General features: G+C 39.0%; 1 protein-coding gene across 8 annotated transcripts in view; it reads left to right on the top strand.

The window, feature by feature from the left end:
• The window catches only part of NR2C1 (nuclear receptor subfamily 2 group C member 1), a 57,490-nt gene that overhangs the window by 27,120 nt on the left and 8,139 nt on the right, over window positions 1–22,231 (top strand). For all 8 annotated transcript variants that reach the window (XR_010610718.1, XM_065670559.1, XM_065670586.1 and 5 more), the window contains 9 exons: window positions 2,772–2,853; window positions 5,149–5,328; window positions 7,482–7,629; window positions 7,730–7,820; window positions 9,871–10,055; window positions 13,031–13,193; window positions 13,514–13,635; window positions 19,515–19,654; window positions 21,479–21,616. Coding sequence is in view for 7 of the 8 variants with exons in the window: in XM_065670559.1 (XP_065526631.1) it covers window positions 2,772–2,853; window positions 5,149–5,328; window positions 7,482–7,629; window positions 7,730–7,820; window positions 9,871–10,055; window positions 13,031–13,193; window positions 13,514–13,635; window positions 19,515–19,654; window positions 21,479–21,616 (1,249 nt within the window). In the remaining variant the exon portion in view is untranslated. The remainder of the gene's footprint in view (window positions 1–2,771; window positions 2,854–5,148; window positions 5,329–7,481; window positions 7,630–7,729; window positions 7,821–9,870; window positions 10,056–13,030; window positions 13,194–13,513; window positions 13,636–19,514; window positions 19,655–21,478; window positions 21,617–22,231) is intronic.

The following is a 22,231-nucleotide window of genomic DNA, read 5'->3' as shown; positions in this document are numbered from 1 at the left end:
GTGTCCCTGCCCATGGCAGGGGGGTTGGAACTAGATGATCTTGAGGTCCTTTCCAACCCTGACTATTCTATGATTCTATGAATGAAGTAGGAGGTTACTGCACTCCAGCTAAAGCACAGTTATTGCTTATTGTTTACCCATGTACATTTATGCTGTTGTTAAAATATGTCAGTGTGGTAGGCCAGGCAACATTAGGATAGCTACAGTCCATTTAAACCACTATCTCAGACTTAAACGATGGCCAGAAACAGTTGCCTAAGGAAAAATACTGAAAACTGGACAAATAAATGGTTCTTCTGAACATACCCTTTCATTTCCATTAGCCAGTGATTTAGAGCAACCTCCTGGTTTGGAAATTACAGTGAGACCATTCTCTTTGATGGCTGCCAATAAAGTTTAACAACTTTTTTTGTTATTTATATAGACCATATATGCTTTGGTCTGTGTATAATTGTATGCTATGCAAACAGTACTATACCTGATCTTCTGAGAGAAGTATTCAGTTAGGTCTCTATTGCACTGTAAGAGACAGCTCTAAAGGATCATACTGTTTTTATAAATCAGTATTATATCCTCTACCAGGTAATCTCTTCAACTGTAGACCCCACACCTATTTAGTTTGCGCTCTTCTGGGAGCCTGTCTGTTATTCTGATTCACTACCCACATGTTGCTTAATCTTAACACATTTTTGTATTATATATTACATTATTTTGTATTTTAAACTTGCAGATCTTTGCAAATGGACATCCAAGATACTTGCTGCAAAGAATTTGTTAAGAATAGAGCAGCAGTAGCAAAAACCAGTCCCATTGAGAGGCATTTAAGCATTTTTAGTACTATTTTACACTTTGTATTTTAGGTAAACCTCAGCAAAAATATAAACCAGTGGGTTATGATTTAAAGTAATCCGTATGAAAAAGAATTTTCAAAGACTATTTAAGAGATTAAAAGTGTGCCACACTGATTTAAAAGGCAAGATTCAGGAATGGAGGAAGTCTGGACTAAAAATGGAAAGCTGTGGTTGTACATTTTGGGCAAAATAGGTTAGTTTGAGAGGCATCATTTTATCCTGTCTCTTCAGTTAGATTGCTCTATTCTCAGCTGATATGTGTGGGTAGAGATTTCTGTTTTTCCACTTTTTTCCACTATTTTGTGAAATACAGATTGCCATTCATTTGTTGTCTGACTGCATCCTCATTGGGATCTTTCATATTTTCTTGCCTAAATGAACTTTTCATTTACAATTCCACCTTTGTTGTTGTTGTTCTGTAGCCTTCACTTGAAATGGCCGTTTATTTGTTCTGAAAAAAACCCTCTCATTTATTGCATCTTACCTTTGCATCGACTCATTTGGCAAGGCCCTTTCTCCCATCATCTACTTTGCCTTCAGTGGTTCTTCTTCATCTTAATAATCAATTTTGATTCTTCATGTTCAAGGTCATTTGATGAGTTCTCAGAGTCTGGGATTTTTATCTCATCATGGGTCCAGCTCTGTAGCACTTCCTTATGTGGAACGTTCCATTTCAGTACAGATTTCATTTATGGAAGGACTTAGAATTTGTTTATGTATATTTCATTTAACATCATGAAAATACATAATGTTAATAATGGCAGTTAGAAAGGAATGAAAGGTTAATATTCTTTTCACTCATTGATAGTGTTTTTCTTAAAAAGATGCTATATAAAAGCAAACTAAATAGATGAATCTCTGAGACAGTATTGTTAACAAAGGCTAACTAGAAAGAAGTATGCTTATGAAATGTTCCATTATATATCACCTGTACTATCTTTGAAACTTCCTTAAAAAATTCTCTCTCGTAAGGTAGGGTCCTTTCTCTTTTGGCAAGTTACCTTTCTTGTCATCAGAGGTCCTCTTGTGAATATGCAAAGCAAGGATGACAGAATCTGACTTCTCGTTAAGACACAGCAGAAGTTAGAAACTCTTCAGACTTCTGAATTATCATCTCTTTTTAATGGCAAAAATAATTTTTCCTTTTCTGCTTTACGTAATTGTCAAGATGATTTTTGGTTGTTACTCATTATACGTGTGTTCCTTTTTCAGATTGAATTTCTGATGTGCTTTATGTTGCAGTGGGATAGGGTTTTTAAAGATAAAATGAAAGGCTATAGTGTGTACCCCCTGTAGTGCTGGGGCTCTAATATTACGTGCTTAATGAAGCTTTACAGGTACCAGAGATAAACGAATGAATGAGAAAACAGAACTGTAATAATGTCAAACTGTTACTGAAAGCCTAACTATAGACCACTTGACAGTTAATGGTAGTGTCCAGAGTACATTTTCTGTAGATCCACCATTTATGTGTATTATAAAAAAGGAGTTAATAAACCTGAATGTAGATATCAGAGGCTTTACAAGGGATTTCTTTTGTTCCATCTGTGTAATTCTTCAGTCTCTTTTGTACTATGCACAAGTCGTTAGGATATAAATAGAAACTTGAACAAAAGGTAAGAGTGCGCAGATGCTGAATGTTTTTCAAAATGTCAGCCCGTTTTGCAGGGGTAATATTTAGACAAATGAAATCTTGAAATCTGAAGTACTACAAGTAAAACTCTTGTTCCATCCTGAAAAGGAGCACAGTGGCATGGCAGGTTGCTCCTTTCTGTCTGTGAAGACTGTAAAATGTAGTCAGGAAAGTCTTATACTTTTTACATTTGGTCCCCTGTCTTAGAGCAGAACCAGAAGCATGAGATATATTTTAATCTTTCTCAATGGTAAGAAAAAATGAAATACTTTCACACTTTTTTCCAGATTTTAACAGACAACTCCCCCAGTGAACAGGGCCTAAATAAAGTGTTTGATCTGTGTGTTGTATGTGGAGACAAGGCATCAGGTATTTACGTTTTCTTTCCTTTTTTGTTTTTTATTTTAATGTGGTACAATTTTCTAAAAGCAATCTGGAATTCCTCTGAAGCTGTATAACAGTTTGCGTGCATTTATCTCTCTGTGTGCACAAACAGAAAGGATGCACTATTCCTTCAGTGAAGAATTGCACTGAAGAGGGCTGTGGTGTGTCCATGGGTGGGATTAATCATTGCTTTACAACATGAATGTAATGTTTTATACCACATAATTTTTGCCTTTTTTTTTTTTATTTAGGCTGGTGCATTTTATTTTCTATTATAGAAATTTGGCTGATAAAATTACTTAAGCAACAATGTTGAGAGATTTTTCTTCCTTAAAATAAGTTCATGCAGTGAACTTTGGTACTGTTGACAGGTTCTCTTAAAATCTATGAGAAACCTGTTCGCTATTTTAAATATGGAACCAGTAAGCAAGGAAGACTTTGCAATTGCATGAAAACAAAAAGCTGCTGTGAGATTTTTGCGGGACAGTTGGTTATTTGAAGAACCACGATTAAAATTGTAAAAATGCGTTTCAATTCCAGTAAAAAATAAGCTTAAGAATGGTATATTCATATGTTGCCAAAGTAGAGTGCTAAGGTAAGAAAAGTGTTTTATGCACGACGTTTTGTGTAACAATATTAAGAGACTGAAAAGAAATAGAGTTGGAGCAGTACAGAGAACTGTCTCCCACATTCCCTTTACGTGTGCGCCTGCCATCAGGTGTTTCAGATCTGTCCAAGCTGGAATTACCGAGACAATGTCTTTTCTTTTTCATTAAAAAAACCAGAGAGGGCTGTTCCTCAGCATGGTCTACCTGAAGGCCCCTTTTCCTTTGCACTTCCTTTGTTGTGGAAGATAATGGGGTCTAAGAGAGATGAGACATTTAACTTTGCTCTTTACTTACTTAGCTAAAATTAGTCTAAGTAGGGAAATGGTTGCTCCATTAGAAGATTCATGTGGTTTATCAGTAAAGTCTCTATGATGGACCCCCAGTAATATCAAAACAGGACAAGTGCAGTTAAATGCTCCTTTTGGGAAGTGATGGGAATAAAGTGTATAGAGATGAGGGGCCAGAGGGAAGAAGTTCTTAATGTTGTCTATCATCATGAGAAGTAGTCGGATGGGAAGTGAACTTCCTAGACAGTAAAACCAATTAAGATTTTCCTACTGCAGCAAAGTCTAGCATTCAAGATGCTTTATAAGATTCCCATCAACAGTGTGTTAATATAATTATGATAAAGGAGTCTAGAAAACCTATTAAGAGTTCTAGAAATTTCAGGCAGGTGAGATTGATGTACCTAAAAAAAGTTTGTGAGGAGCAAGAAAAGCATCTAAAGATATATTTTTCCTTGAATGAGTTTGTATTTGAGATTTATTTCTGTAATGTGCCTTCCTTAGTTCCAACAGCAGCCATAATGTCACTGCAGTGTATATTTTGGATGCGTGTCAGGGATCTTCAGGTTTAGAATATTTTCTTTCTTCAGGATTATTGCATTAAAATTGTTGGAATTGTCAAGCATGCCTTAGTCAAAACCAGTGCTTTTTTGGTAATACTTGTATTTTGTGCGCTAGCAGAGTGAAAATGATTTGCTGCTGAAGATACTTTTTTAAACTTGACTTTTTTCTGCAGTGTATCCTACAATTTTTATATGTTAATATTGAATATTGGAAAATCCACAGAAGAACTGATTAAAACCACATAATGTAGCTATTTCAGATACTTCTTTCATTGAAGTTTTACTGAAAGAACTAAAGATGTACCATTCTCCTGTTAGGAAAATGAAAGAGGAAAGTAGAGCTTTGAAGTGATTACCTACTGCTGTCAAATGCTGTTTGCACTTTCCATGATTCCACTAGATTTAACGCATACAATTTTGATAGCTGAATTTGTAATGAGCAGTAACAGGGCTTGGCTGTAGGGTCATATAAAAAGAATTTGCTAAAGAATGTATAAATTAAGAGTTTCTTCTGTGTTCTTGCTATCCAGTTTTCTCATCTCTTTTAATGCTGCTGTCAACACATTCAGCAAGAATGTAATAAGCAACTTGTCTATTTGTAAAATCTGTCCTGTTTAAGTGCACTGAACTAGAACAATGGTTCACTTGCTTGTTAACGTAATCTTACAGCCACGATATACATTAAGATCTGTAACCCATGGGGAGAAAAAGTGATCTTTTTTCTGCATAAAAGAGCAAATACTTCTGTTTTAATAAATACAAACTAAACAAAATTAGTATTACAGTATAAAACTAACGTCGTGATTTATGTTGTTCTGTAACCAGGGCGTCACTATGGAGCAGTAACTTGTGAGGGATGCAAGGGATTCTTTAAAAGGAGCATACGGAAGAATTTAGTTTATTCATGCCGAGGAGCAAAAAACTGTGTCATTAACAAACGCCACCGGAATCGATGTCAGTACTGTAGGCTGCAGAGATGCATCGCGTTTGGGATGAAACAAGACTGTAAGTGTGGACAAGTGTAAATTATTTTAGCTGGCAGCTATGTTGAAGTTTGTAAATTGTTGTCTTGTCCTTCTACCTTCTTGTCACCTTTTTCACAGCTGAGATTACTTGCAATTGCTGTTAACTTTTAGCAAAACTCTACAGAGACAGTTGCTCACAAGGCAGAGGTCCATAGTGATCCAGAGTTCACTTCCTACCGATTCCTTTAGATTTCAAGTTTCTTTTTAGATTTCCATACATTGGATATAGTGATACTGCAATACCACAGCACTATCACAATGCTAAATGTGCAGAAAATCAAGCAATTCACAAGTTGTTTGAATACTACCACACTGTAGATAAACAGACAGTATTAGTCTTGTGGTCTGCTATATGTCATCCAGCTCATTTTTGCTGACCCTCTTGAACCTCTGTGGGTATCCTCTCCTTACAGCCCTGCTTCTTCAGCAGAAACCAGGAAAATTTTTCCAGCACAGAGGAAATGAATTCAGAAAAGAAGGAAAAGCTGGAATAGTGAAAATGGAACTTTGCCTTTTTACCCTCTAGTTCAGCTGGCAGTATTTTGCCCCTCCACAGAAGACTTTTCAAGCAGAACAAAAGCTCTGGGGTTGGGGATGAGAAGGCAGAAAAAGGATCTCTGGGTCATGGGAGAGTACCAAGCGGAGGAGAGGATTGTTCTGGGATAAGAAGTCTCATTCTTCAGTGGAGTGAGGAGAGGAAGGAAAACTCAGCAGCACCTCGTACTGTAGGTCCCTCAGTGGAGTTACTTGTCCCTTGAAGTCTTGGCCCATTGTCAGCAAGCTCAGATCCAGCTAGAGAGTACAGAGTTAGTAAAGGTAAATAAAACTTTGGCCTCCAGCTCCCAGCCTTTCAAAGCATGTTAGTGGGTTACAGGCTAGCTTTAATGGTACTGTCAAACTTGATGATGTTATGACATTTGGGTGTATGATACTTACCAATGTCAAAATTCAGTTAGCATCACAGTCTACTACTAACTTGAAAGCTTTTAATTTTTTCTCGTTTGTTGCACATTTTCCAAATCTACATAATTGAAGAAAAGAAGTCAGTTTTTTTCCTATTTGCCTTTGTGTTTTAAAATAACGAGCATTCAGGATTCTCTTTATAGGCTCAAATAGCTTCTATGTGCAGTATAATATTAAAGAGGCTGTGATAGCCAGTGCTTATCAGGCTGGTGAACTGGTGCATACTTTAAACTACATATAGGTCTGGTTTGTAACTCTCTTTCAGGATCTTATTCCAATCTATAGAATAACTTGCACCACTTTAAAAATGTGGAAGAACAACTTGCTGCAGATTTTTAAAAGAACAGTACTGTGTAAATACCTTTTATAAATTTAAGTTTTACAGTAATAAAGCTGTCAGGTTATTTTGCCAGAAGTTAGGTTTTCCTTTTAGACTGTTAAACTGTTGAGGTTTTCCTATTTTTTGGCTTTATTCTGTACACCTAGAGAGTTCCCCGTAGTGTGTAATACTGTAAGTTTCATTTTGATGTTTTCTAACCCATTCAAAGCAGGGTGATGTATCTGTAGACTAAAGCCCAGATTAATTCCACCTAGTTTCACTGAGTAATTCAAACTGAAAATCTGCTGCTTCTCTGAAGTCAGTGATCGTGAGTCAGGATGTCGCCCAGATCTTACATGGTCTGAACTGAACTTTGTCAATGTCCCTTTCCCTCTGTACTGTCCAAAGTCCTAACTTGAGAAGCGTCTTTAAGTGCATCAAGTTGTGTGGGTTCAACTCAGACCCACGATCCATGGATAAACATTGCCTTGAATTCCCTACAAATGTACTGAGACCGTGGGATGGTGAAATTGAGGCAAGGAAAAGCTGTAAGCCTCCACTTAAAATCCAGATTAAAAATAAGGTATAAGGGGATTTCTTGCTTTACTGGAACTTGAAAAATGTAGTGTCTGTATGTTTAGTCTCAGACTTTGACTACTACATCATTTCATTAAGAACAAATCAAATTCAGGTTATATTTTTAGGCAAGTTGTGAGCTTATTGGTTATAGGATCTTTTTAAAGTTATTTTGAGAATCATTATCAAAATTGCAGATTAAGTAGAGGGAAAGGGGATTATTTCTTAGTCTGTAATTTGGGATGCGACTTAATAGTTGTGTATTTTTTTATTAGCTGTGCAGTGTGAGAGGAAACCTATTGAAGTGTCAAGAGAAAAATCTTCAAACTGTGCAGCTTCCACAGAAAAGATCTACATTCGGAAAGATCTTCGTAGTCCATTAGCTGCAACTCCAACTTTTATAACAGACAATGAAACAGCAAGGTATGTGCATTCTACTCAGAAGCAGCCATCTCTCTTTCCTGAAAGACGAAAAACTAATATGAAATTAATCAGAATTAAAATGTGTGCTGTTTTCTGTCAGATCAACAGGTCTGCTGGAATCAGGAATGTTGGTTAACATTCATCAGTCTGCAATAAAAACTGAGCCTACTGTAATGATGACTCCAGAAAAGGTATCTGATGATATGACTGTAGGATGTTCTGTTTTGTTATTGTAATGGATGGGAACCTAGCTGAGAGTTGATTCCCACTCATGACTGAGACACACAGCAAAGTATGCTTTTGACTGAGTATTTGATAAAGTATATATATTTATGTTCATTGTGGCTATTTATTGGAAAGAGACAGGAAAACAGAAGGGTGCAGGTGTTCTCTGACCTTCATACCGGGCTGCACCGGGGTGCCTGGCCAGTGCTCTCAATGTGGACTACAGTGAGATCATGAGAAACTGCATGGCCCCACAAGTAAACAGTTACAGACCTGGCATAAAGCTGGTTGTTTTTCTAAAGGTATAAGAGTGGGACCCTCTTGTAGCTGAATCCGAAGCCTCACCTATGGGTGGACGCACCACATAGGAATTTTCCCAGTTATCTGGAACTCCTGGCATCAGCTGCAACAGGGCTTCCCAGCTTGAAGCATGGGCCGGGATGATGATACAGTGGTAATTGGTGATGTATTTCTTCTTAATCACTGTTCTCTCTCTGCAGTAATGATTTGATGCATTGCTAATTTTCCTCTTTGCTGTACATATATATATATCTGGTTTGCTTTACTGTGCTTGTTTACTATAAATATATATATAGATACAAGCCTGATTCATGTTGGTATGCTTGTTTGCTTTAGTGTACTTTTTAATAAACTGTGTGTGTTATATGGCTAGTGCAGGATCATTTTGTTGAGTACCCTGCCTGTTGGCAGAACAGTTGTGCTTCTGTTTTGTTAAATTCATTTTTAGAACACTCTTTTACAAGATTAGCCAGTGTTGTAAATGCTTTCTCTTCTGAAGAATGCTTCTCATATAGAATGCCTCATATAGAAGAACGTACTGTCATATGGAAGAATTCTCATCTAGAAGAATGCCTCCCATAGTAAAAATACTAAAAACTCTGCAAAGTAAATGCCTTCCTCCACCTTTTTAGAGACCTTTAAAGGCTGCATTATTTTATTCTGTAATGGGAAGTCCTGATACTTGGCTATTTCTTTTGTAGCAATAAAATGAGCCATAAATGCGAAATCTCACATGGGATTATCTATCACAGTGCATTTCATAAATACTATTAGGTTTTTTTCCTACAAATCACTAATTTTTTGTAAAGCTAATAAGAGCTATCTCAGGAATAATATTATTTCCAAGCTGGTTTTCCTTTGTTTCGATTTTGTTACACTTACTGATCCCCTAAAGCCATGGAGTAACTTCCCTACACATGCACAGTAGGAAGCTTGTATTTTTCTAGCTGATTAAATTATCTGTTTTCCTGCGTTTTGCATCACTTGCTCTATCTGCAAAGGGCCCCATCAAAAGTTGTTTATTCCATTTCACTTTTCTGGCTCTGTCACTAGAATATGACAGTGCAAGCTAAATGACATGTAGCACGCTGATCAGTATTTGTCATGACAAGTGCATGATTACTTGTCTGTAATCATGCACTCTTCCTATATATATATTTTGTGGGGCATGGTGGGAGACATGTCTTACTGCCTCTGAGCTGCTGCTCAGTACTGAATCACGTTGCTCCCTTGCAGTTAAATAAAGACATAAAACCCATAAAGGCTACAACAGAATTCTTTTCCTGCTTGCTTTTAAAAGTGACTTTTTATCTATTTCTTCTTTTCAAACATCCTTCTACCCTATTGCTACCAACTCATTTACACAAGGCAGGAAGATAAAAATATAATCTAGTGTGAACCCAGGACAACTCTTACAGTCCAGCGGCTGACTACTGAGTGGAGATCATAACTTCTCATTCTGCATTTGCTTACCATTTGTAGCATTCTTTCCGAAATTACTAGACAGTTACTGCTTGTAAAAGTAAATGTCTAAATGTTACGTATTTTAGAAGTAGTGCAGTGTCTAATTGCTGCATTATGATCACCCATTAAGTAAAGCAAATAATTTTCTTACAGGTCTCTTCACATGCTCAATTCTTCATTTATGTAGAAGTTAGATTCTTCTATTGCAAGTTAACTGCTGCCAGTAATTAAACACTGTACTTTTTCCCTTAGGTTGAAGCATGTCAGGGAGATCTAAGTACACTGGCAAATGTGGTGACTTCATTAGCAAATCTCAGTAAATGCAAAGACATGTCACAAAGCAGTACAGACCTATCTATGATTGAGAGCTTAAGTAATGGAGATGCATCGTTATCTGAACTCAAGCAAGACGAACAAGCTAGTACTGATGTTTCAAGGTAAGACATGTTACACTTGAAAAGAGTATTCTTTTTGAGAAGGTCTCTGTCAGTTCATACCATTAATTAAATCCTTACAATGAAGAAAAGTTATCTGCATTAAGAATAATAGTAATAGCAGCCTAAGCTCATATAGTACATAAATCTTGTAAGACTCTTCCACGTGCAATCATAATTAAATTATTTAATTTGTTCTACTCAAAATTAATTTCAATGTGGTACAGCTGATTTTCTTACCTTTTGGTTGGCCTTAATGTGCGGTAGATCTTGTACTATAATCTTAGTACCTTTTATTGTCCTGGAAAGCTGTTTTTTACAGATCCCATCTGTGTAATTAGTTTAATGCCTGCAACTGTTAATCACCTTAAAAGCGTGGAAAACATTTTCTTTCTACACAGAATTCCCACCATCAATACAAACACAGTCACTGAATGTCATAGAATCAGAGAACAGTTTAGGTTGGAAGGGTCTTTAAATATCATCATCCAACCCCCCTGCCACAGGCAGGGACACCTTCCACTAGACCAGGTTGCTAAAAGCCCCATCCAGCCTGGCCTTGAACACTGCAGGGATGGGGCAGACGCAACTTCTCTCAGGCAACCTGTTCCAGTGTCCCACCACCCTCAGTAAAGAAGTCCTTCCTAATACCTAACCTAAATCTACCCTCTGTGAGTTAAAGCCGTTCCCTCTTGTCCTGTCACTACTTGCTCTTACAAAAAGTCCTTCTCCAGATTTCTCGTAGGGCCCCTTTAGGTACTGGAAGGCTGCTCTAAGGTCTCCTGGAGCCTTTTCCAGGCTTAACAAGCCCAACTCTCTCAGCCTGTCTTCACAGGAGAGGCACTTCAAACCTTTGATCATCTTTGTGCCCTCCTCTAAACTTGCTCCAAGTAGCTCCAATATTTTTCAGACCTGTGGTTTGCACTGATTTTAACTGAGCCCCCAGTTTCTATACCGGGCATGATGTGCTGTGGTATGGAATACCCCTTTGGCTAGTTTGGGTCAGGTGCCCTGTCTCTGCTTCCTTCCGGCTTCCCCTCCTCCCTGCCAGAGCATGAGACTCAAAGTCCTTGGTCAGAGTAAACATTACTGAGCAGTAACTAAAAACATCGGTGTTATCAGCGCTGTTCCCAGGCCAAAAGTCAGAAACACAGCACTGCACCACCTACTGAGAAGGAGAAAACTGACTGCTACTGCTGAACCCAGGACACTCATACTGACTGAACCACTTAATGTGGTTTTGGACAACCTGATCTAGTTCAAGATGTCCTTGCTCATTGCAGGGGGGTTGGACTAGATGACCTCTGAAGGTCCGTTCCAACCCAAACTGTTCTTATTCTATGAAATAATAGTATTTCTCCTATGGTTTCTACTGCTTTGCATATTATGCAAGCAGGATGCATTTTTCTGCTCCTTTCTTTCTGTGCTGCTTAGAAAGTCAATGTGACATTATTTGGTGTTGATTTGACCTTTTGCTGTGTCATCCTAGGTGAAGAATGTAAGAATATGCTGTTTAAACAGTATTGTTATACGTGCTGATAAACTTCATTTCAATAGTACAGATTTTCAAAAAGCTGTGCTAATCTTGTGTTTCATTATTTCCTGGCACTTTCAGATACTTGCTTTTGCCAACTTCAGTGTTTCTGTTCCGTTTTAAACATCTATGAAAAGGCATCCAGTTCTCTCAGCCAGAGAGCTTGAAAGAGCTCTGACTCAGCTTAATGTGTACCCTTGTCCAGTAGGCTACCTGACAGATTTACAGTGGGGAGGTTCAAGTTAAATACTCCTATGAAAGGAAGCAGAAGTCACCAAAGGAGAAACTAAAACTTTTCGTATAAATCTTTGCGAGGCCCTGTGCCAGCTTGATCTAACAGACACAGACGTTCAGAGAAGAAAAGGAGTTTAAGGGATTTCAGGAAGCAAGTTTTATCCATCTCTGCTTTTCTTGTATTTAACAATTTTCCATTGCTGAAATTCAGACCTCCTAGCAGAAGTCCAATAATACAGTTTCTGTGGCCTACCATGAATGCATTCGCTTTATGCCTACTTTGTGTATGCTGGAGACAGAAAACGTCCCAGGTGTGTCTGTGTAGTCCACTTCCATCTATTCAGTCCACTTGTGCCTGCCCCAGTCGCCCTCATGTACACATCAGGGTATACAGGGTAGTGCAGGACCTAAACCTAGTTCATTTACCATCACAAGCCTGAGGCAGTGTCAGCAGCTCTTTTATTGTGATGTTTTGTTTGGATGTAAATAATTATGTCAAATATACTAAACATTTAGGTGTTTTAAAATGTTAATGAATTTAGATAGCTAGGGACTGTGGGGAAAGAGAAGGTGGCAAAGTTCTAGACTGGACTGTTATCAAGCAGCAAAATAACAAGTAACCTATATCTGTGCTTGTCCTGACATCTCCCCTGTAATGTTTGTGCATGTGACAGAACTCATTGCCCCACATCAAAGGGTACTAAGAATGGTATTGAAAGTGTGAGAGTGCTTTCTCTTACGTATTTAAAAATGGGCTTTTCAAAATAAGTTGATTCACCTAACCACAGTAAAAATCTGTAAAATCTGTATGTGCATTAAGCTGTTCTAACAGCAGCCTGATGATCGTGTCCTCAGAGTGCTCATGCCAGCACTCTCAGTAAACATCACTAAAGAGATCTTGAAAGGCAAACTGTGATTCAGCAGCACAGTCAGTATGTCAAAACTGTGAATTTGTTGGCAACTAGTGTGAACAGGATCTGCTGCTAATTTTTGTTTCAGAGCCTCTGTAACATGGGAGTTCTCAGGGATTTTGTTTGGTGGAGTGTCAGGACAAGCATGCTGCTGACAAGATTTCATTTTCCTAATCTGTTTTTTCCTTTGAAACAGCTAAGTACAGGTTTCAGACATGTGCAAGTCCTTCCGAGATTGAAACAGTCTCTAACATTAAATTTTCTTTTATTTTGTTTGTTTGGTTGTTGTGATCTTACAGGGCATTTGATACTCTTGCAAAAGCATTAAATCCAGGGGAGGGTGCAGCATGCCAGAACTCAGAAAGTATCGATGCCAATGTACAGCTGATTGGTGGAGAATCAAGCCTGAACATCGTTGAAATAGAAGGACCACTACTCAGTGATGCACATGTAGCATTCAGGGTACTTAACAATTTTTTTTACTATTGACTATAATCATTTTAACATAGTAATATAAAATAAGGTGATCCATGCAGAAGGATTTACATAGACAAGTGTCACACAGAGTCAGCATCCTCATTCTCCCTTGGTAACAGGTGGATCTCATGCAGTCTGTAACTGGATGTTGAGACCCCAGTGTATTTGCCAGCGTGTGATTATCTCTTGTTTATTTAAAAAACAATTTTACTTTTTCACTTAAACTCTACTTTTTTTCTTACCATTTTTTTGTGAGGAAAGTAAAATAACTGACTCGGACTTTTTTTTTCTCCTTTGGCTGCCAGCTCACCATGCCTTCTCCTATGCCTGAATATCTTAACGTTCACTATATCTGTGAATCTGCCTCCAGGCTGCTTTTCTTGTCCATGCACTGGGCACGTTCTATTCCATCTTTCCAAGCATTAGGGTAAGTGTTTGATTGCTCTATTCACTTCATTGTGAGTATGCACTTTTAAAGTTTTTATTTGCACTGTCTTCTTCAGGGACATGTTAAAATGTAAATCTACTTAATAAAACTTTGATAGATATTTGTCATGCAGATAAATTTTCCAAATCAAAACTACTCCCAGTTTCAGTCCAATACAGGTATTTCAGTTCAGTCTTGAAGGAAAAAGGACATTTATAACAATCAAACACCTGCACTTTAATAATTTTGTAGTAAATAGGACTTCCTATTATTTTCTTGTCAGCAACATCCCAAACAAAGATGCTTATCAGGGAGTGACCAAAAAGAAGCTCCTGTCTGCATCCCCAGATGTTATCTTTATAGGTGAATTCGTAGTAATAATTTTGCCTTCAATAGCCTATATGAAGAAGATGGTTAGCTAGGTTTAGCAAGCATTCAGGATTCTGTTGATTAATTTCAGAGGATTGTCCAGATGGTTGCTGTAACCAGAAAGTAATTCTTAACATTCTTCTTACAGTTTGTGTAACTTGCTGCTGTTGCTGCAGAATTCATAGAATAGAATCATAGAATAGTAAGGGTTGGAAAGGACCTCAAGATCATCTAGTTCCAACCCCCCTGCCACGGGCAGGGACACCTCACACTAAACCATCCCACCCAAGGCTTCATCCAACCTGGCCTTGAGCACCGCCAGGGATGGAGCACTCACAACCTCCCTGGGCAACCCATTCCAGTGCCTCACCACCCTAACAGGAAAGAATTTCCTCCTTATATCCAATCTAAACTTCCCCTGTTTAAGTTTTAACCCCTTACCCCTTGTCCTGTCACTACAGTCCCTGATGAAGAGTCCCTCCCCAGCATCCCTATAGGCCCCCTTCACGTACTGGAAGGCTGCTATGAGGCCTCCACGCAGCCTTCTCTTATCCAGTCTGAACAGCCCCAACTTCCTCAGCCTGTCTTCATACGGGAGGTGCTCCAGTCCCCTGATCATCCTCGTGGCCCTCCTCTGGACTTGTTCCAACAGTTCCATGTCCTTTTTATGTTGAGGACACCAGAACTGCACACAATACTCCAGGTGAGGTCTCACAAGAGCAGAGTAGAGGGGCAGGATCACCTCCTTCGACCTGCTGGTCACACTCCTTTTGATGCAGCCCAGGATACGGTTGGCTTTCTGGGCTGCGAGCGCACACTGAAGCCGGCTCATGTTCATTTTCTCATCGACCAGCACCCCCAAGGCCTTCTCTGCAGGGCCCCTCTGAATCTCTTCTTTGCCCAACCTGTAGCTGTGCCTGGGATTGCTCCGACCCAGGTGTAGGACCTTGCACTTGGCATGGTTGAACTTCATGAGGCTGGCATCAGCCCACCTCACAAGCGTGTCAAGGTCCCTCTGGATGGCATCCCTTCCCTCCAGGGCATCAACTGAACCACACAGCTTGGTGTCATCGGCAAACTTGCTGAGGGCGCACTCAATCCCACTGTCCATGTCAGCAACGAAGATGTTAAACAAGACCGGTCCCAACACCGATCCCTGAGGGACACCACTCGTTACTGGTCTCCAGCCGGACATCGAGCCATTGACCACAACTCTGTGTGCAGCCATCCAGCCAGTTCTTTATCCACCGAGTGGTCCATCCATCAAATTGATATCTCTCCAATTTAGAGAGTAGGATGTTGTGTGGGACAGTGTCAAACGCTTTGCACAAGTCCAGGTAGATGACATCAACTGCTTTACCCTTATCCATCAATTCTGTAGCCCCATCATAGGAGGCCACCAAATTGGTGAGGCAGGATTTCCCCTTAGTGAAGCCATGCTGGCTGTCACCAAGCACCTTGTTGTTTTTCATGTGCCTTAGCATGCCTTCCAGGAGAATGTGCTCCAAGATTTTGCCAGGCACAGAGGTGAGACTGGTCTGTAATTCCCCGGGTCTTCCATTTTCCCCTTCTTGAAAATGGGGGTTATATTTCCCTTTTTCCAGTCGTCCTGAACTTCACCTGACTGCCATGATTTTTCAAATATGATGGCCAGTGGCTTAGCAACTTCATTCACCAGCTCCTTCAGGACCCGCGGATGGATTCCATCAGGTCCCACGGACTTGTGCATGTTCAGATTTTTAAGATGGTCTCGAACCAGATCCTTTCCTACAGTGGGCCCAAGGTCTTCATTCTCACAGTCCCTGCATCTGCCTTCTAAGAACTGGGTGGTGCAGTCAGAGCCTTTGCCAGTGAAGACCGAGGCAAAGAAGTCATTGAGGAGAACCTCAGCCTTCTCCAAATCCTGTGTAGCCAGTTCTCCTGAGAGCTTCCTCGGGACCTACGTTGTCCTTAGTCTGCTTTTTGTTTGCTACATACCTGTAGAATCTCTTCCTGTTATCCTTAACATCCCTGGCCATGTTTAATTCTAACTGGGCCTTAGCCTTCCTAACCTGGTCCCTAGTTTCCCGGACAACATCCCTGTACTCTACCCAGGCCGCCTGTCCTTGCTTCCACTTTTTATAAGCCTCTTTTTTCCTTTGAAATTTCCTCAGCAGCTCCTTATCCATCCAAGGAGGTGTCCTGGCCCTCCTGCTGCACTTCCTTCTATTTGGGATGCAACACTCCTGAGCTTGTAGCAGGTGATCCTTGAATATCAACCAACAGTCCTGGGCCTCCCTGCCCTCCAGGGCTATATCTCATAGAACCTTACTAAGCAGGTTCCTGAAGAGGCCAAAGTCTGCTCTCTTGAAGTCCAGGGCAGTGAGCTTGCTGCACGCTCTTCTTACTGTCCTGGGGATCTTGAATTCGACCATCTCATGATCGCTGCATCCAAGGCTGCCCTGGACTGTCACATTTCCAAAGAGCCCTTCCCTGCTGGTGAGCACGAGGTCAAGCATGGCACCTCTCCTTGTTGGCTCCTCTATTACTTGCAGAAGGAAGTTGTCTTCCACACAATCGAGGAACCTCCTGGATTGCTTGTGCCGTGCAGTGCCATCATTCCAACAGATGTCAGGGTGGTTGAAGTCCCCCATGAGAAGAAGGGCCTGCAAGCGTGAGGCTTTTCCTATCTGTCTGTAGAGTGCTTCATCCACAGGTTCTCCTTGATCAGGCGGCCTGTAACAGATCCCCACAGTAATGTCTCCCATAGCTGTTTTCCCTTTAACCCTGACCCACAAACTCTCTGTAAACTGCTCACCTGTCCCCAGACAGAGTTCCATACTCTCCAGCCTATCCCTAACATAAAGGGCAACTCCCCCTCCCCGCCTGCCCGGCCTGTCTTTTCTAAAGAGCCTTTCAGTGTATCACTTAACATTCTTAAGCTAAATGTAGTAGTCCATTGCCAGTCATTATGAGAAAACATCTCAAAGCACCAGGGGAAAAGTCATTTATGTGTTTTCTGAAGTAATTTTATGAAGACACAAAAGATACTGTATCAGCTCTTCATGCAAATGGAGTATAAATCATGTTTGTCTTTTCTCATCTGCAGTGTTTTTCTGTAATGCAGTATCAAAATAGCATGTGACTGGCAGCAAAGAGAATTCCTTTTTAAAGTCAGGGTTTGTCCTCTTTTCCAGAAAGGCTGTCTAAAGCAGTATGAGCTGTGATTGCCACTTTTATTTACTCACATGTTTAAGCCAAATGATTCTATGTTTAAGAAAGGATACTATATTATGTGTAACTGAAGCCTGTGTTTTGGAGAAGGAAGAAGTAAAACTCTATAAAGTTAAAACAACAGCAAGGGTAAAAAGTCAGGTAAATACGATGTTTTATTTTAGGAGAATTGTTGCCCTGCAGATTTTCAATGTAAGTAGCAAATTAACATATTATCTTCTATCATATGGGGGTTTTGAGGTTTTTGTAACAGGGAGATACTGCAAATTAGTGTTACACCAACAAATAGGAATTGCTTTTTAAAAATAAAATGTTGTACAGAAGACCTGTCTCTGTGAATAGATGTAACAAGAAATGCTTATAGAAAATCTGCAGGGCTTTTTTAATATGTTCCTTTCCAATATGTTTTTATGTTTGAATTAAAAACATGGAGGAGTAGGTTGTTTTAATAGTGTTACTATTCACCATTTACAGTCCCAGCCAAGATTGTGAGCAACAGTATAATTTAACACCATTTAACATAAATATGCAGTTTTCCTTTTGAAGAGCTTAAAATACCAACTTTTTTTCTTCAGTTGAGATTTATACAAAACTGATGCAGCTTTTTTTAGTTTGAGCACATCATATTCTATAATTTTGACCTTTTAGAAGGATCACCCATTTCACTTTAAAAATGAAGAGGAATTCATGGTACTAGTAATTAAGAGAAGTTGATGAGCCAAAACAAAACCATAGTAATAGTTTCACAGAGAAGATAGATAGTTCTGTCCAAGTGGTTCCTTAGTTTCCTTAGTCCTGGCAAGATAGTTGTCTTTGTCATACTGACGCAGTTAATGATACCAAAGTACTGCTTACTTCATCTTCCTCTATTATGATCTTTGTAGGCAAGAGAGATTCCTACTGCAATGTTCATCAGACTGGTTACAGACGACTCATTTTTTGAGGCTGCTTAGGTTTGATTAGGTGGTTCTGGTCTAAATTCATTCAGTTCTGCTCTGAGTTTGATCAGCCATAAAGGTGCTCTAGACGGTACGTTTCTTTACACACTTACCAGCTGAGTAGCCAGTATACCCTAGTTTCAGTGTTCCTCAGCATAGTCCCTGTGACAGGAGGTAAATGAGGATGTGACAAATACGTGTAGAAGCTGCATGTACAGTGTCATGTCTACTGTAACAGGAACTTGATCATAGTAAGAAATACTGCTCTAGGTAAGCTCTCTGTGATCCAGTACAGGACAAGTGTATATTAATCTTTTGTCATTTGGCCTATTAGTATTGCAGTAAATCATCAGAAATGTTCTTGAAGATTACATCAACGTTCTTGCAAAAATCCATTCCATTGTATTTCTGTAGTTGAAATCCTAGCTTTAATGTGCTTTTCATCTTTGATAGGTCTTGTGCTTCTTTTAAATTTCCATTATTTTTATTTACTGGCTAAAACTGTGAAACATGGTACCTGAAATTGCATCCTCACTGCTAGGATTTCCTTTTTAAGGTACTGAACTCTTGTTAAGCTCTACAAGTTAAGAGATGCTTGGCAGTACTCAAAGTTAGGTTACTAGTATGGAAGTGCCTGAATATGGATTCATATACCTAATTTTAAGCTTCAGCATTTGGGGAAAAAAAAGACTACAGATGAAGTGTAATTTAAGGACTAATTCTTGCAGCAAAGAAGTCCTCGTGACTTCTATTTACACTTTGAAGTCTTGTATTTCAAACTCTTCCAGACATGAAGGTGATACTGAGCTTCCTGCCTGCTATTTTCTGTAACTTGATCCCATGTTTTCCATTTCACATATATTTTTAATCTAAAAGTTACACCAACATGCCAGATTTCAAGTATAAGAAAAAAACAAACAACAAACAAACCAGACCTTTGAGTCTGTTCTACATCCACAGTACAGGAACAATGCAAACTTAACTTTGTCCGTGCATGCAAATGTTACTTGAAAATTAGTGTAAAACCTAAGAAAACCAGCATGATGGAATGCACCTGGAAATTGTCATTTACTGTTGCTTCTGCTTTCTTTTACTGTAACTGCAACTTTTGTGATAGAAATCCATCCATCCCCTTTTAGCTCATTAAACCTAGAATTACTTCTTTACAAAAGTCTCTCTGAACCAGGTATTTTAGTCTTGATATGCAAGTAAAACTGTTTCGTATGCAGGCTTTCATTTTGGTACTGGTTGCAGTGGCTGAATTAGGTGAATATTTTATGATTTCTTCTTCAGGTTAAAAAAAAAAAGTGAATGCAAATGGCTGGGGTTTTTAACTGAAATTACTGTAATTTTTAACAGGCAGGACAACAGCATATCATTAGTAAAAGCCTGCTGGAATGAACTTTTCACTCTTGGTCTTGCACAATGCTCACAAGTTATGAATGTGGCAACTATATTAGCTGCATTTGTTAATCACCTTCATGGCAGCTTACAGCAAGGTAAGGTGTATGATGTGCTCATTGCCAGTCTTGGGGAATTACTTCCTGGGTTTTAAGCTTGGAACTGTGTAGAAGCTTTTGCTTATCCTTCAGCTGTTAATGAAAATTTACTGTTTATAGAGTTTTGTTGGTAGTACAGAAGCAAAATAACAGTAGAAAACACAGTTCACAAGATGGATTTTTTTAGCAATTTCACAGAAGTCACCTACACTAATACTTAACCCCCAAATTAAAAAGAATAAATTGTCTGTTTATCTAATGCGGGTTAGCATCGCATTTTCTGGGGTTGGTTTTAGTGTGTGTGTGTGTGCAATGTCTAATAGTGTTCTGCTGTTCTGTTAATACTGTCAGCTCAAATTAGGAATATTTCAGGCTGTTCAATATTTCCTTGCTGTTCATAGCTGTGAAACAAAGCAGCTAAATGCCAACTTGGTGATGTATTTCCTTCACGTAACTTGGCTTGTTGACTTCTGTACGCTAGCTTTAGACTACATACAAGTCTTCAACATCTCCACAAAGCATACTTTATACTTTAGTAATCTTACAGCCTGCATCTTTTGCATGTTTTTCATTCAAATGGAAGAGATGTCAGCTGCCTCCTCTTTCATTTACAGCAAAGGAAATGTTCTCAGCAATAGAGAAGTCTTTGAGATAATCTTCTTTGTGTGCTTGTCAACATTCACAAGGTTGTTAGCACTAAAAGCTAAGCAGTCAAAAATAGTGTAATCTTCATCTGTTCATAGTCTAAATGCATTTTTATAAGGTAGATGCACATACAAAAATCTTAGCATTTTCAGGCTTAACTAGATTTTGGGGAAATTTGCTGTTGTATGTATGAAAATTGACTGTTAGCGCTATGCAAAAACATTGGTAGGATGTAGAAAAACAGCTCACCAGACTAGATTTTTTCCTCTCCTTTTATGATGAGGGTATTAAAAAATTGTTTCTCAGGGGTTTTCATGATTTAAAAATACCCACAAGATCCTCCTGTAAGTAACTATAGTTTATAATTAAAACAAACTGATTAAATGACTAAATGTATAGCTAAAGATACTCCCAGATCTGTGAATGTCTTTAGAGGGATACAAATGGAATTTCTCAACGTCCGTTGGTCTGTATAATTTTTAAGCATGTTCACCAAAAAAGGCATTGTAGTAATTAGTCATGTTTTTATCATTACTACAAGTATGTATTTTTGCTATTTAATTTGAATGCAAAAATCAGAAATTTATAACCAGTATCTTCCGGTTGTGTAGCATGCCAGCTGCAGCATGTCCGAGAGATAGCAAGTTTGTGGGGCCCGGGGAGCCTAGTTTGATGGATTGTGAAGGGGACAGTATCAGCTATTGCTGACCCAAGGGGAACAGCTCTGCACAACTACACATTCCCCTAAATGCAAATCATGAAAGGTATAGTGCACCTTCTTTTCCAGCAGTAGCATGGTCTTAGACTGACTGAAATAACCCACGACACTGTACACTAACCTAATCTCATGGCCCCTGACCCTTAGAGTGCAGATCTGCAGTTGCAGTGTATTGTTTACTCTTTCCCTTCCTCAGATCATTTCAAGTTCTAGTCCACCCCTGGTTACTGGAGTGGCAGGAGGACACCTAATTGTACAATGTGAAGGGGAGAAAAAAGCTTGTTATGGTTCATGATTGTTGGTGTCAAGGTTATTCAGAGCTAGTATGTGAGTTCATAGTCAGCACGGATTCCCCACTGTTGGACTCTTAATAAAATTTTTATTTTAAAAATCCAGTGTGACCGTATTTTGTGCATGTGCATTGACTCAGGGGGCTTACATTTATGTGTGTATTGGCTTAGATAAGCTGCCAACAGACAGAGGAAAACTAGTAATGGAGCATATCTTCAAATTGCAAGAGTTCTGCAACAGCATGGTTAAGCTTTGCCTAGATGGATATGAATATGCGTATTTGAAAGCAATCGTCCTCTTCAGTCCTGGTATGTAATATTACAAATGTGAAAGTGTAACCTGCGCTAGTTTTTTGCTATGTAACTTCTGCCTGTTCTCATTTTATGCACTTACTATCACCTGTACAATTATTGCCTCATTTGTTGAGGAGCCTTGGAAGGTTTGTAATGAGGACTGTAGGAAGAGGAGGGTTAATCTTTTAATGTAAATAGTTGAATGTTGCTTTGGAGACTTTTGCCTCTACCACTGATGTTTTAAAAAATACTTATTTATTTATTTATCGCTTTTAATTCTGTGCCTCCTTTCTGGGGTACTTTTTCTGAGGACCTCTAGTTTAATTTTCAGAAGTGTTGCTCTTGCACATTCAGCTGAGATGGATTGAAGTTGGGCTTTTAATGTATGAAAGACCATCTTCCTCAGCATCCATTCTCATATGCAAAATTATAGAAACATCACACCTCACTTCACATAGGTATTTTGGAAATAAGTATTACATGTGGCGTATCTGGTGAATAAGCACCACACACATTCCCATATATTATTACTTCTGTCTTCTGAACAGATTGCCCAATGTGCCCCAAGTAACGTTAATGGATATACATTAGACAGTGAAAATAAAATAATGATTATTTTTCCCCCTGGGT

This window comes from Lathamus discolor, chromosome 1, assembly GCF_037157495.1.
Source record: "Lathamus discolor isolate bLatDis1 chromosome 1, bLatDis1.hap1, whole genome shotgun sequence".
Taxonomy (NCBI): Eukaryota; Metazoa; Chordata; class Aves; order Psittaciformes; family Psittacidae; genus Lathamus; species Lathamus discolor.
This window is presented reverse-complemented; position numbering and strand designations above follow the sequence as displayed.